Below are 17,764 nucleotides of genomic sequence, written 5' to 3'. Positions count from 1 at the left end.
TTATCCATTTTAATAATTTATTTTAAATTATATAATCATTTTATTATTATAATGTTATATTAAGATTAAAAAATCAGGTCAAATCTTTTTTAAACATAGGTCGGTGATTGAAATATTATTAATTATCAACAGTTGGTTAGGTACAATGTTGACTGCTAATATAATAATATTTAATAAAAACAAAATAGGGATTAATAATTTAATAATTATATACCTATTTATTAAATCGGCTTAAGTAAAAACAGTAATTGTAATGTGTGGGGCGGTGAAGAGGACTGATACATGACCTAGCGTACACGTGGTATAGTGTATGGCATTGTGTATCGTATACGTGACATAATGTAAATGGTCGTATAATTACCATTGAATTGTCATAGAATCGTTATGCACCGTACGCCCAATAAAACGTGGTAATTACCCGGTAAATAGTGTGGAACATTTAGCCATGAATTATAATATGACTCACTATTTACCTGCCTAAGGGTCAACGTGAGACGGGTGATGCGGCAACAGGGGAAGAATAGCAAAAAGAAGGGTGAAATCCGTTTGTGGAACAATATAACTACCGTTACTCACGCCATATTCTATGGTCGAACGATTCGCATTGTTTGTATCCTCCAATGTAACCTACCGTTTCTATATAATATTGCTTAATGCGTATGTTTATTTATATATATATTATATATTATATATACACACACAGACACTAGTCCCTGTCTTTTGCAGAGCACACATAAGCACATAGTCAGCGATACACGTATTTTATACAAACATTTTGGACTAGTAAAATAGTTATTATCATCCGACTGGACTTACTACTATATGGACATAAACACTCGCATTTGCCGTTTGGGATTTTCAAAATATCCGTCATAAAGTATAATTATTATCCCGTTCGGAATTTGAGTTTTTACCAATACAAGTAAAATACATTATCTACCAACAATTGTTTATTATTTATTCAAACTTTGTTTAGAATTATATACGTATTTATTAAATTATAAAATATAATAGATGTAGGTATACTTGTCATTATACATAAAATCATAATTCAATATATATTATTATAATGGTTACCTCCCGCACTCGATACTTAAATGTGATTCGGCGATAAGACGGTTTCATGATAAATATCAGAGCAAATGAACCACGTAAAAACTATTTTTGATTAAGGCTGATGATTATAAAATACATTTTAGGCTTTGAGTAAAAAGAAGTTATAAATCGGGTTTGAATTGGTTAGTTATAAAAAATTTATCTATTTTTTAAATTTTTCCGTTATTGTTTTTTTTATTAATAAAAAAAAACAGCGGCGTATTTTAATGATTTTTTATAGAGGGTGTTCAATTTTTAGGAAAAAAAATTATTGACCTTCCAAAATTAGTAACTGTTTTCTATCCACCTTGCAATTTTGAAACTGATATTGATGGTAGGGTAACGCTTAAAATCAATGTGTTTTCTCGCTCAGAGTATAGATCGTCACAAGAAACTTCTACCGAAGTTAACGAATAAAGAATTTTTTATTTTTTTAGTGTCTTCAGACCAAAAATAAAAAATATATATAATTTTAAAATCAATATGTAATGCATTGTTAAGCTGATCAATTTATTACAAAACTACCAAAATTTAATTAAATTATTCAACAAAAACGGTTGCACTATATCTCTAAAATATTATTATTTAAAATATTTTGACAAGTTTAAAGTTGTTGTTCAATTAAATAAATAATACGGTCTACCTCTACCGTAAGTCCATAACTATAAAATTTCGAGTGTGTCGCGCTAATGATTTTGGTGCGTCCCCTACTTTTCAAAAGACATTATGCGTAAAGTGACTCGGAGAACTTTGTCGTTACATTCCACACACATATTTATATGACAGAAAAGGAGCTCTTATATATAGGTACATATAATGTTATGTCAAAACTAAGGGGGTTTATTATATTATACTCTTTTGTACCCTGAAAAGTGTTTATTCCCTTGGGGATCACAAATCAATGTAGTCATTTAGATGAATGATATGATGGAATGAAAACAGTACGCATGAGAAATCTGCAGTAATAAGCAGTGACATTATTGTGCGAGGTGCATTCGAGTGCACTTGCACCTACCTGTATAGTTTTCTGAAAGTACTTAATTGTCAACCACTATATCCACAGATAACTTCCACTCGAAATGTACGATTCACTTGTTTATATTATATAGTTAAATATTTAATTTCGTGTTGTACCTATGAACAATAATATTAATTTAATTGTTTATAAAAACTTAATACAAATTCATATAATATACTTGATATCTAACCTAACCTGTCTACGATAACGATAGTCTATACTCTATAGTATGACGTTATATTTCTCATTAAAAGATAACAAATAAAATAGAAATAGAAAAAAAAGTAATTATACGTTATACTTGTAGTTCTAAGAAATTAAATGGTGGGTTGGAGATAAGCGGTGGCGATTGTCGATATTTATATAATCGATATTAAAATTAGTTTTTGTTATGCACCTGACCTTATTGCCTTATAATTTAAGTAAGCAAAAAAAAAAAAGAAACAAAAACAGGTGTGTTGGATTTCATCAATCGATATCTCTGTAATTATAGCTATTTTTAATATCTAACAGGTTATTATTTTACTAGGCATTAATTGGGCGTTTTTACATGGATTAGTGCTGATACAGCCAAGCGACTTCTAAGTTTCTTATTTTATATATTCCTTAAACGCAAATATTATTATAAAAAAAAAAAAACTATCTATCTCCTATATGTGCACCTTACAATAAACCTAGTCGAAAGTATCGATAAACTTTGTTAGTAATTATTTTTATTCGTTTATTCCACAGATATTTCAGTCGCTACCACGTCGTTTTATTGTTCCATGAAGAATAATGGCTCTCGCACCGTAGTCTGCGTTTTGAATTTTACGTGATCATACACGGGAAAGTAACTAAACAACGGCATTAACGATTCGCAGTTTATTCATTAATATTCCAATTCAATCGAACAACGGTTTGCAAACACAGAAATCACCACCATGGTTCTAAGGCACGGATTTTGCCGCCAGTGCTCCGACATGCTGTTCGTCGTCTGCACAATTACTATCGTCATTACAGGTAAGACGTAAGAAAATCCCATTATTCCGTTATGTTATGTACTATATTATAATTTTTGTCAGGGCAAAAATCATTTTTATTTTGTCGTGGAGTCAACTCTTTGTGTATAATTACATTTTTTTTTTTAATTTATAATTTAAAACAACAATATAAATACATGCAATGCAAACTTGTAGCTGTGCACATAAACACATAATTTTATGAGCATTACATATCGTAGAGGACAAAATATCAATTATAATCGTAGACCGTGTAGTATGTAATTTAATCTGTCGATTAAAATCTACGGAACGCTATTATATTATATTGTTCATGGTAAAGCTAACTAAAATATTTAAAATTACGAAAATTATTTTTAAAAAATATATAGCTGTTATGCACACAAACGACTTAAAATGCGCATTACTTGATGTATAAATTATGTTGGTTATAATAACTCTGTAAGATATATTTAATTAGATCGTAAGATGGATTTTACTTAATTGATTTTATTTTAATACAGTAAAGTGTCAATTAGGACAAAAACTGTTTTCAAATATATTTGGTATACTTAGATTATGAGTCTGAAAAACCTTAAATAATGAAAAAATAATATTTTTGATCTATGTTAAAAACGAGGAAAATTTATAATATTCTTAAATAGTTTTACAAGTTATTAGTTAGGTAATACAATTTATATTTATATTTAATATTTATTTATTAAGTTATTAATGCATCAAAGCATTTTATTAAGTCATTAATGTAATAATACAATGTAAACTTAGATTTAAATTAACTTCGTAAACTTGGTGTATCACTAATAATAAAAATGTTCATAAAGATCGAAAACCTTTTGTCCCCAATAGTTAAAATATTATACTGTCCACGGTCCATAATAAATTATGTTATTTGCATAGTAATCCGTTTATAAAACAATTATTGTACTCGTTGCCATTCCTTTATATAGCACGCAGAAAACTTGCTCAGCAGTAAAAGGTTTAAGATCTACTTGAATTATAAATAATAATAAATTCTTTAGTTAGACAGTGCTACTTATAGTGGCTTCCTATAAACGCGTGTATACCATGTTGTTTCCTTATAATGAAATATATGTCATTACAATAACTAATAGGTAATTGTTTATAAAATTATAAATATAAATAAAAACGATATTTCTAAAAAAAAAACTCATTAAAAAACTATGGTTGGAGCCAAACGGATATATTCTATGGTTTCATATTTTTTATAGTAATTTGTGCTTAGTAATTTATGTTATATAAGTTATACGACTAAATATTAAAATTAAACTTAGTGGTTATTATAATTTTAACATTTTGACAATATATTTAATAAAAAAAAAATTAAAGATCATATCATTATTATAGTAGATAGAAAAGGACCTATAGGAAAGCTAGTATAAAAATATCTTAACAAATAAAAATCGATTTTGTAAAATAAATAATAGTTATTGCTCGTCATATGTTTGATTATAAAAGACAATTTATATTCTGTAGCTGTATTATACAAAAGAAGTCAGGACATTATCGTCCGCTGCAAAAACTAAATAATGTAATTTTTCTTATTAATAACGTAGTTGACATAAAATAGACAAGGGTTTTTTCCCTTTTAGTTGTGTATTGATATTACGAAAATGAAGTTTTTATCCATGACTATTAATTATCCTAAAAGATTCTCGATTATGTTTATATTTACAATTAATATTAACTATCAGGCACTTTAATATTGATTTGAGGTCCCTACAAACGATGGAACTAAAAATTATCCAGATTAATATGACATTAAGAGGGGATCATTTTTGAGTAGATTATTATATAATAAGTTTTTGATATTTCCATCTTAAGGCGTGAGGTGTGAGTTGTATGGTTGGAAAAAAATCAGTAACAGAGACAATATTATTGATAAGTACCTACTCGTATTTAAACAATATCATATAAAAAATAAAAATAAATTCGTAACTAAAAAATAAACTACGATAACGAGTTTGCGACGGTTGATGACACAATGTTTATAATTGAGTTAATAACGATTATAAATAATACAAATAAAATAAAACATATTATATATATATATATATACGGCGAGAAATGTCTTAAAGGCATAAAGGGTCCTAATTTACTCACCATCCAATCTTCTTTTTAGACTATTTCTGACAGAATAAGACAAATTCATCATTGTTTCATATTAATTTTTATACTGTATTAAGATGTTTACTATTGATCGACCACACCAGGCATCACCAGATCGCGAACATGGCTTGAAACTAGTCGATTCTAAGAATAATTTAGCTAAAACAATATATTTTGACATGATATTTATATATATATATTATATAATATATTATTGCATTTAAATTTACAAAAAAAAAAATATATATTAATGTAATAAAATCGAAATGTTTGTGCGTATTACATCGGTAGACGTTGTACCAGTGTTTCCTACGATGTTTAAAGCAAAAACGGTAAATTATATCTATGGGAAACAGTTTTAATATATTAGCATAGAGGTCGTGTTGTAAACAATTAAAATATTTATAAATAAAAAAAAAAAAAAAAAAAAACAAGATATAGATCAATAGTGTTCGCAACTCGTTTTGTTCCGCTCATCTCGGTGTAGGATAGTGGTATTGTGGTATTAAATTAAAAGTAACGATAAATCATCTCACACGGAAAACGATTCTGAGTCGAGTTCTGTCAAAACCGTGTCTCAACTGTTTTCGACGGTTGTCGGTAGTACTTACGCAGTTACGCTTAGTGAAACTACTGATAAAATCGAAAAAAAAAATCGTTTTCTTAATACCATCTAGGTTTAATTTCCAATCAGCCGATAGGGTTGTACGACAATTTTTGAGCGCTCCTTGTAAAAAGAATTCCCCTTCTCCTTAAAATAAAATATTTTAACAATAAAATAAATATCAAATCTGTAAAACCAATATGCCTATTATGGCTTTATTTAAAATCTAAATGTATATAAAAAATATAATAGATACGTAATTGATTAATTTTAATTTGGGAAACTGGAAGTCTTAAGTGTAGGTTTATTTTAAAAATTAATGTAATTTTTATTCCTAAGATCTATTAGTGCAAATAATTTATTAGTTTTAAAAGTTTTCAAGTCTTTTATTAATCAACTATTTGTTAGTAAAAGGATTAGTTTTAGTTTATTATAACTATAATTTACTTACTTAATTGGATGTATTTCCTGTTAATGATATAATTAATATAAATGTCGGTGAATAAAAAACGCCCCATTGCACTCAATGTAGATAAACAACGATTAAAATGAAATATTAATTGATAAATATTTTAATTTAATTTAAAAAACTATTGAATAATGAAAGATGAATGTTAAATGTATTTGATTACATATCGATACACCTATATTATTATCTCAGTAGATAACATTAAAATACGACTCATTTAGAACCGTGAAAACCCGTTTGTAAATGGACGCTGAATATGGTACAAAACTCCATTAATAAATTAATAAATGCAAGTATATACAATAAATAATCGGTAAATTTTATTATATTTTTAGAAGCATAGTGTTCACTAAATGTATATATTTTTAGTCTATTGATAGATTATAATGATAATTAATAATATTTAAATTTAAATTCTAGAGTTCATCACTGAATATTTCTGTTACTACAAATTATCTATGTTTTACACATTTTTTTGTTCAATATTTTGTAACTACCTATGAGATATTTGACATAAGTAAAAGAATTTAAAGTATACATATATCAATTATAGCAATATATTTTTTATCAAATAAGTTAAAAATATGTTGTAGAGAGTTTTTATCAGAACAGAAATAAGAAAAAGCCAGCTGGCAGAAATAGAGAAATTCGCATCGGTTCAATAAAAATTAAATTTTAATGTCTTCTTTTATGTTATACATATTAATATCTCTTCTTTTATTTCGTTTATATGTGAAAGTAATAACTGGAAGTATTTTGTCTATCTGAGTGATATGAATTAATGAAAATGGAAATAACTTAGAGTTGAATAGAAAACAAGATATATAAAAGAAAGTAAGGTAAATCTCCACCAAGTATTGAAAATATTAAATCGAGAAAATTAATTACTAACTTCATGATATAGTTTTTTAACTTAAGGTATATACGACGTATTAACTTTTGATTACTCGCAATAATAAGTTTTTGTGAAATTAATTTTAAATATATAATTAATATATCCTGATATCAAAGACAGGAACTTAAAGTATATCGAAGTAATTATTTTAAATTATTTTTATGTTCAATGTACATATTACATTTTATAAGAGCTACTTGCTAAAACAAAAAAATATTAATAATATATTATTTTTCTGGCGTTACACTGTGTAACAACACTCTTAATTATTTCGATCCACTGAAAACGTTCTTAATGAATATAAATACGCGAACGTTTCATTTTTAAAATCTCATTTAAAAAAAATATCACATGTTTTGTGATTGCTTTCGGGGGATAATGCACTACAGTTATAATAATAATCTAAAGTACCAACGTACACAATTGCAGGTTTACTCCAACCACCAAACATTCGTCATCAGTTTCGAGCGGGTAGTTAGTTTATTAATATTTTTATGTTTAAATTCTAACCGTATACACAGTTTTGTTTTTAAACATAAAAATGGAATGTACACATATTACACACGTAACGTATCCCTGCGGTGATGGACACGCAATTGAGTTTCAAAACCGACGACGGGATTAATGGCAGTCGGACAGCAGATAAAAACACAGGTTATACCGATGCGTCCCGTGGGGTAGGATACCGGGAAGGGAGTGTATAATGTATGCTGTGCGTAATAAATTTCCCATTTAAAAACAAAAAGAGCTTAAAATACATATGACTAAAAAAAAATATACGGGAGGCTTTTTTTAACCTCCCCTTATTCGTGCGGAAATGGAGTGTTCACACTCACGTTGGCCCTGATGCTATAAATGGGTTGACTACACTTATTAGTCATCAAACGTTCAAATCGCACGATAACAATTTTTTTATAACCGCGATCGTATTATATAGCTATAAATTAAATACATTAATATAAATATTTTAACTGCCGTATAGCTAAAACTATAGGAGCAAATTTTCATATTATCTGTTACCTAAGCAATACAACAAATATTCCTGATAATAATGACTGGACTGGTAATAGTTCAAGTTAGAATCTAAACAGTAACACGTGTTCGCAACATTTTTTATAGTTGATGAGAATAAGAATTTTTTATTTTTTTTTTGAAAATGACCATATAATTATTAATTCTATATGTAAAAATTTTGACCGGTCTTACTTCTTTCGTAAATGTTTTCTAAACATTACAATAATAAATTGTATAAAGTAATATAATATAAATAACTTATAAAGTACAAAATGTTATTGTATGTATACAATATATAATATACACACAAAAAAAAAATGAAAATATGGTAAACAATATAATCTTATAATGTTGTTGAAATGTATCATTTTTCTTGTTGTAGAATAATAATGTGATAAGAAATCACAACGCATTTTTTCTCGAGAAAACCATATGAATATTATAAAACTCATATTATATACAACGATAACATAATTTATTAAGCAAAAGTGTTGGTTAACTTTAAAATATGATAGCTTTTTTTTTTTTTTAAAAAAAACGCCTGTGACCGGTTTACCCACTAACCAGTATTCTTTCATTCAGCACTATACTTTTTTGGGATGCATAATACTGGGAAGAATAATATTATATATCTGGTCTCATACTCTCATTATACGTTCAATTATATTCGCTTTTGAGGTATCAGCGGTTTTTAATACACGTTAGAAATTGTAACGAACCGCAATTCATTAATTTATTAGGTATTAGTATTAATTATTATAATTATCTTACTCTGAAAACTATTGCGTATCATCAAAGTACAGTTTTTCAAAAGGCAGTTCTGATTTAACGTTTAAAAAGTCACGGATTTTCTGTGAAAGTTCTGTGTGATTATTTCTCGGTATTTTTCATCGAAAACCTTTTCACATCTTATAAGTTATAACGACGAAAAAACCTACCGTTTTATGGAATAATATTTCATGTTCGTGTATACGATCATCTATTCAAAAGTACATTTGTGTTTTTTATTCAATCAAATTTTTATTTGGTATTAAATATTGAACCATATTGAACTTTATTTTGCGTGGAACGCTTGCTATTGGCATAATATCATACTGTTATTCCTTCAATTTCAAAGGATACCAAGAATTCATTATCAAGTTCAGGAATCTAATGGAATAATCAAACGTCACCCTTTCAATATATTTTATAGACTAGATTTCTGATGTATGAAAGTGTTTAAGCACACTTTATTTTTGAATTTTAAATTTTAAAATAAAATAAAAATTGATTTTATTTAACGTCCATAGCCATTATAATTAAAACAATTACTTTTAGGTTTCAATAAATTGAATTTAATATTATATGGTTCTTTTATTCAAGATTCTTCTTTCACAAAATTCATTGTTTGCCCGTTTAACAAAATATACTAATTAAAAGGTCAATATAAAAAAGTAGTCACTAATATGTTCACGTATGATACTATTATTATTTACAAAATGTATTTATACGTTTTTTATATTACAAAGTTTTACGAGAACATACAATACAGTACACGAATAAGCAAGCTATATTTACCTATTCTATGAATTAGTTATTGGGGTCTCAATTGTCTCATCGATACTGTTTGGCACCATAATTTTCAAACAAAAAAGTATGATTACAACCATATAAAGTATTTTTTTGGGGCTATAGTTTTGACAATAATATAGTATTAAACATTTTAAGCAAAAATTTTATGTTTTGTAAAAGTTTTTAATACCAATAATAAATTACTATATTATTTTTACTATTTTATTTAAAAATAATATATCAATGTATTAAAAAATATTAAATAATATTTTTTCTTTTTCATACGTTTAAGAAATAAATAATTGATTTTACGAGAAACGTGTTAAGCGTTAAAAAAATATCTAGTGAAATATCGAAATTAGCAGAGTTATTTGTTATAAATCATACTATAAAATGTATATTAAAAAAAAAGAAGATTAAAACCTCATTTAAAAAACCAACTACCATTATAAATATTAGACAAGTAAATATTAATTATAAAAAAAAAATTAAAATTAATTAAGTTTTATTTATTTTTGTAATTTAAATTATTGCACAGGTACATTTAATACCACCTTATATAATATATATTATACCAGAATATTAATGTGTTGTGTTGGTTAGTATTTTGTAATTAAGTTATCATTTTTTTTAATATAAATACCTACCGTATACAAATGTCACGTCATAATCTTTAAATAATTATTTTATATTTCACTCAAGTGATGAATTATATTATGTAATCAGAATTCTAGAGTCAATAAATCATACATTGACAAAAAATTGTGAATATTAAGCAGATGATTTTATCTGCTTAGAATGTCAACACTACATTTGAATTCAGTAGCGCAACGAGGTTTTTTTCAAAGGGGGTGTTCGTCAGTAGCGTATACAGTAGTTCCCTAATACATTTCCAAATTTTTATTATACCATGGACAAAAGTTATGGTTCAAGGGGGGGGGTGTCCAAACACCCATAACGCCCCCTTGGTTGCGCCACTATTTCAATTATAAAAATATTAGATATATTTCTGGATAATCTAAAATACTACGAACGGGTATTAAAGAATTAAAGTGGTTAGATAAGTTGGGGTAGAAGCGTTTGTGGAGAGTATGGCAACATTTTGAATTATTGAAATGGAGATATAATTTGTTTTTTGAAACTTAGAAATGCGCTTTGGTAATTTTACAGCGGTATTTGGACTATTCCAATTTAGATTGGATGTTTAAGTTTGGAAGTTTGGCTAATATTATTTTATATTTATTTAAGAATATTTTATTATTAAGAGTAACGTGTTTAGATGTTAGGAGAAGTAGTAGTTTATGGAATAAATTGTTCAAAGCTAGTCGTTTGATTCTGATATTGAAAATCCAAGGAAGTTAACCGCAGCCTTTTAAATGATAACCTGAATAGCAAACATTTTGAGGTATGTTATTAAGCGGTAGTATGTGCAATTTCTAGGTCTGGGTGTGAATGTACAATTAATGAACTTGGAATCATTAATTTTGATTCCCCGTTCATTATACCAGATTTAGAGTAAATTTATGTGTAATTGGCTTAAGTTTAAGACTACTTTGGAATCTGAATGTATATCTATAAATGTTTTTCAGCTAAAAAGAGTTATAAAATAACATATTAAACATTTTTAATAAATAATTAATATGCTATAAATGTATGTTTGTTACTCATATTTTTGTTTTTTTAAATCAACATTGACGAGTAACAAAGTTTTTTTATGTATATGATGTCTGTTATTAAAACGTATTTAAAATCAAGCTATGTTCAATTTTAATTTTTAAACATAATATTTTCTATTTCAAACCGAAAATAATATTTTCTACCATCTGTATTTATAACGGTAATTGATGCAATCATATTTCACGTAGGAACATTTAAACGTTTCAAAAGTTTTCTAAACTTGGTAGCGAGTACTTTCAAGATAAATTTGAAGAATGTCAAAATTATAACATGCTCGTGGGAAGGTCTTCATGCTGCTTCATTTAAATGCTATTGCGAATTGCAATTTACAATACTATTATCCGCAAAATATGAATGTACCTACTTAGTACTTTTAGCGTTCAATGACTGTTCTAGATTTCAAATCATAGCGAATAACGGGTTTTTTCACATGATGAAATCTGATCATGTTTTCTTGAATATTATTAACTTTTTGCTTAGAAATAACTGACATTATATATTTACAGAATAATGTTTATGTAAATGAGATTATAGTTTTGAGTTTAAGTTTTCATTGTTAACAAGTATTTATAGGGAACAGTCGTTCAAAGTGTGTAAGCTCGTACTAAAGTCTTAATATATTATGCACAACAGAGTATTATTTTAAAATATATAGTAAAGGTACCTAACATTTTAATTTTATTCTGCGACGGTCGTTATAGTACATATAGTTAATTAATTTGTCACCAGCAATAAATAATACAATCGAGAATCACTATTAATTATAGTTATTGGTAACAGGGAACGCTTTATTTTTGCTTCGGCGTTATCGATTTTTTTCATTGCACGACTGTTCTAAATAATTAGTCATAATTACTATTATGTTCAATAATTCAACCACATACTAGATTGCATACAATACATATATTATACATACCGAGTGCTTAGAAAAATATTAGCATCTTTCTTTTTCTTTTTTTTCCGGGAAGGAAATTCATGTTTGTGAATATCTGCGACGGGACAATAGTGATCTTCGAAAATCCTTTTACCACGCATAAGACGACAGCAGCAGCAGTAGAAAGATGAAAATGATGAGGAGGCGTAGCCATAGTTGACCTAATCGAATTCCGAGCGACCCCGCACCGTAGTCGATAAATTATCGTCTGGCGACGACTGCGACGACGGTGCGCGGTGATCTCGAGGAGATGAAAAATTACAAAAAAACATTATATCTCGATGAAGTATATAAAACGGATGTGGTGGAAGGGGTTACATTTCGTCGTCATCGTCGTTTCGCTTGTACATTACACGTACATTATTATACTGCATATACGTATTATGTGTGTACACGTATTGCGTGACTTATTGCCAATCCAACGGTGAAAATAACCACTTTGATCACTCTTCTTTCGGGACATTAAGCGCATTGTACACACATGCGAGATGTGTGTGTGTCTCTCGTCCCCACCCGTCGTCCTCTAGCGCTCGCGAATGGAAGAAAAGCGTTTTTTTCACCGCGAAACGGGTGCGCGTGAAATGCGTGTGTATTTTCAAAAGCTATTAAACGCCGAGCGTGTGTCGTCGGGTTCGCGCGACAGACGTACACGCACGCACTTACACACGTGCGAATATGATAGATGATTTATAATAATACGCGATATTATATCGTGCCACGAAACGCGGTCGCGACTGTGGATTCCTCGCAGCGCAGTCTCGCGCCGAATACTGCCTAACGCCTATACACGAGTATTATTTGTGTACCGCACGATATCGTATTATACTTTCGACCCGGCGGTATTTCAAATTTCGATGCCGGTATCCGGTATACTGACGGTATTACCGGTTGTATATACCTACAGTATTTTCGGAGAATCTAGAACAGTGTTTCCAACCCGGGAACCGTGTTCTATCGATCAGAAGTTTCTGAGCTTTTTGCAGTCGTCGTGGTCCAGTAGTTCACCGTATAGACTACATCAACGTAGGAATTCGGGTCATTTATTGTCCGCATGTCGTTTAAACACAGTACACCGAAAATAGATTTCATCCGAATACAATGCGGATCGGTATCCGGTTTAAACTGAGGCCAGATGATATGTTTATACCTACGTTATTTTCGGTAATTACTTTGGCATACGTTACGGACGGTAGCAACGGTAATTATTATCGAATCACGATATACCGGTATCCTCAGATACTGCCAGGCCTATAATGTTATGTATATAAACGTATAGGGTAGGTACACGTATTGCGTTTTATTGTTTACGAGTTATATGGGTGCCTATATACCGTACACACCGGTGTAATATATTTATACGGACTACGGACACGATCGACCGTATATTATACATATCGTACGCGTTATACATCGTTGTATACAAACTTGTGTGTATACATTTGCTCGTCTTCGTGTGTGTGGGCACGTATAATATTCGCATACAATATCGATCATCTGCCAGAAGCGTCACTTAACCTAAAACGCTTTTTGCCAGACTGTGTGCATTTCCTCGCCCGGCCGATCCCCTTACGAGAATATAAACATATTTATATATGATATTATTATTATTATACGCACACGTTACTCTTTACCTAATCACACTAAACCACGAATCCCACATCCTCCGACCCTTGTCGCTCCGACTGGCCATCGTCCCCGACCCGCATCATGCACGACGCCACGACTTGAAGTCCGCACCTCGACCGCTATACATATTATATATACGTCATCGTGACGGCCGACTTTTAACAGTTTTCAAATAAACTCGTCGTGTACGAGACCCACGTCCAAACTTACGGCACAGCGAATTTTTAGGTCAGCTTTCGTACTAATCCGATGGAAAATGTCACGCGAGAAATGATTTTGCAGTCAACATCACTCTTCCGCGTTAAATATAATGGACTTGCCGCTCTCCTCGTGTATAATATATTTATATAATATAAATAATACATTATAATAATATTCCCTGCAGCTGTGTCGTAAAAATATGTTCGACTATCTTTTTAAAATCTTTAAAAACATTTAATACCGGTATGCACAACTGGGTTTATCTGCATAGTTCGCTTCCTTATATGATATTATTTTATTGTTATTTATTCTTTATACAAACAAAATTAAAAAATCGCGGACATTGTTTATATATATACATTTAAAAAAAGCCATTATTAAATTATTACTATTAATTTCGTATCCAATTTGATAGTTCAAATTCGTAATATAATTTTTTCTTTAAATACACGTACGAGTGTATGTAATTTGTAGGTAATTTAATAATCATAAAATGTTTAATATTAAATTTATTATTTAAGAATTAATATTTAGGATATAAAAACGCTCAAAGCATGCGTATTAAAAATGTATAAATCATTTTTTTTTTACTTCTTAATCCCTGTTTTAATGGATTCCACCACTTCGGTTGTCCGATTGTATACATACTATACACGTTTTTCAATAATGCATATGCGTATTTTATGTATAGTAACACATTTTTAAGCGTTTTTTTTGGGATCTAAGTGTTTTTATGGATACCTTTACTTTACTTTTCTACCATTTCAGTTTTTACAATTTTACGAGACCTTCTAAAGTATTCTATTGGACATATACAATTTTTCATTATAAATAAAAATGTTATATTGTTTTAAATTTGAGTTTGAAATAGTCCAATAACTACATGTATTACTAATTATGTATTCTTATAAAATTGAGAGATGTAAATACGCTTTTATAAGTATAATTTTCCGCCGTTCATAGTTATAAAAAAACCAACTTTCAAAATTAGTTTTATCAGAGGTTGATTTTATATTGTTAGGATTATATACTTAATTTTTGGCAAATTTTACTTGAAATTAATTTTGAATGTTTAATAATTGGTATACTTAAAACTGATTGTTATGAAGTTTTGAAAACTTATTATTAAAAGTTTAGGTTTGAGCGTCTATCGTAGGATAAAATCTAAGGGTGAGTTTTATTACTTGAATTATCATTCTACTGTTTTTCGACTTTACATAAATAGTAATTTTGAATACAAATAAACTTAATTTATATTTTACAAAAATATTAATGTCTTTATTATGAAGTGTATTGTTAAAACAATAATTTAATTTCCATATAATCGTGAGTAAAATTTAAAACAAATCCTCAAATATATTATGTTTATTATAATATTACCTATATTTTTACATTTTTATAAAAATTGAAAATACATTTCTGTGTTAAAAACTGAAATGTTATACTTCCACCACCGTTAATAGAGGTTTAGGTTTTAACATAAATATATTTTTTGAAGTGAATGTTAATTCTAGAATATTGTTAAGCAATGATGTATCAGCGATTAAATAAAAATAAATATTTTTATACTTCTTAATATACAGTGTTAATGTTATGTATGAAATATTTACTTATTTTAAGTATATTTTAACAATTTAAATATAAGAGAGCAAAATTATATCAACAACGCATCATATTTGGTATATTTATGAAAGTTTTTGACACCGTTTTGAATACGTCTTAGTTAACATTCTGTCAGTTTGAATAAAATACGTTAAGGCACAGAAAAAGTTGAAATGCCTAATTAAACATTACCGTATGTTAAGGAAAATTGTGCGAAACTTATATTGTTTGATATTTAATATCTGCCATACATAATTAATTTACCAATAAAGTAAGATGTTGCGCCATAATGTTTAATTCAACAAAAATTATTGTAGCACAATGAATACATTGTAATATTTAAATTAATTTTTATCGTATTAATTGTCAATGGTATGTGTAAATTATGATTATTTCAGGATTAGTAAAATATAAACCACACAATTATTATTCTTAACCCACAGCAGCTTTTTATAAAAGGGTTCATTATTTATCAGTATATTTTTAGTTTTGTTTTCTATTTTGATCATCCCACTCCAAAAGAATACTCACTCGGATACATCTTGTACTACAATAATGATATGTTCAAATTAAGTATAGCAATATGGCTTCCAATATTTGATAATGTATAAATGAACGAAGCCATCTAAATTTTTATTCAAAGGTGAACTGACTGTATATAATACAAATTACATGTCCCCCGTATCTATGTCAACTTTATATAAATTATTTGTCAAACAATATTATGTATTCGTTCGTATAAATCCAATTATAGTATAATTTATATAATGTAGTTGTGTTGTAAGAGATTCATGACGGACGATGGTATATATATTTTTGAATTAAAATAAATAATAATAAAAAAACTATCGTGACCTGCTTTTATTGATAATCTCACAAATAAGCTACCTAATCAATTCACATTATATTAAACCTTAAAAGTTTGTTTGCACTAAACTAAAAATATTACACCCCAATAGTATTTTCAAAATAGTCGTAAAGATCGTTTTAATAAGTTTGCACAGATAGGTATTACTGGTATATTATAATTTTAAACCGACCGACTTCGCGTATTGTATATTATGTGATTCTGAGCATAATATTTTCACTACCAACCGACAAAGTCGTAACATCTTAATATGTTGATTGGGATTTTTTTTGTTAGTTTATCAACATTATTTTGTTATTTTATTTTTATCCGTATGTCGGATAAATAATCGAATTAAACTGCGTAATTTAATCGTTTTATTAAGGTTGAGCACATTTGATTTTTTCCATTATTTAATCCAATGGAAATAAGCCGTTTACGAATCGGTATATAATATTTTTATTTCGTTATACTTGTACTTAAAATATATCAATGATGACGTTTACAATTAATTAATTGTGAAAAATCAAAAAAAAAATCACTCAGAGCACGTGGATTAAAAACACACTAATGTCATGTTAATACCGATCGGCATGGACTGGAGCGAAGAAAAAAAGGGAAATAATAATAATAATAAAAAAAAAAATAGAGTAATATAGCACTGCGTATAACAAACTGTTATTAAAACAATTCCCGGGACAAAGTTTCATAACTCTAATGAAAAACAACGTTTTCTTTTTTTTTCCATCGTTCAATGAATAAATTAACTATATTTATTATACTGTCGCGGTGTTTTGTACTCTTTCACGGTTTCGAGCAATACCAAGAAACGAACAAACTTTGGAACGCCGTTCGAGCGTCAGCGCAATGACTCGCAACCTGTCAAGACATCGAAGCGGTGGTCCGTCGAGAACATTATTTTTTTCGCCAACCGCGCTACGGCCAGAGCCTGCGAGTCCCGAGATCTTCACTGCTCTGCTGATTTGTCGATACCGACCGTAAATCGTAGTAGGGCAGCCGTTCGGCCATTTCGTCGATATTATTAAAGTCGCTATTAAAATGATGCCAATAAGAACAACAACAATAATAATTATTATTATTAA

At 28.5% G+C, this 17,764-nt stretch overlaps 1 protein-coding gene across 1 annotated transcript in view; it reads left to right on the top strand.

Moving 5' to 3' along the window:
• Positions 1-17,764, top strand: part of LOC132920527 (zwei Ig domain protein zig-8-like) — a 361,370-nt gene that overhangs the window by 9,563 nt on the left and 334,043 nt on the right. Inside the window, exon 2 of the mRNA XM_060982984.1 lies at positions 2,846-3,115. Within this exon, the coding sequence (XP_060838967.1) occupies positions 3,037-3,115 (79 nt within the window). The 5' untranslated portion in view covers positions 2,846-3,036. The remainder of the gene's footprint in view (positions 1-2,845; positions 3,116-17,764) is intronic.

Source organism: Rhopalosiphum padi, chromosome 2 (assembly GCF_020882245.1).
Source record: "Rhopalosiphum padi isolate XX-2018 chromosome 2, ASM2088224v1, whole genome shotgun sequence".
NCBI lineage: Eukaryota > Metazoa > Arthropoda > Insecta > Hemiptera > Aphididae > Rhopalosiphum > Rhopalosiphum padi.
Note: the sequence above shows the minus strand (reverse complement) of the source record. Positions and strands in the feature narration are given on the sequence as shown.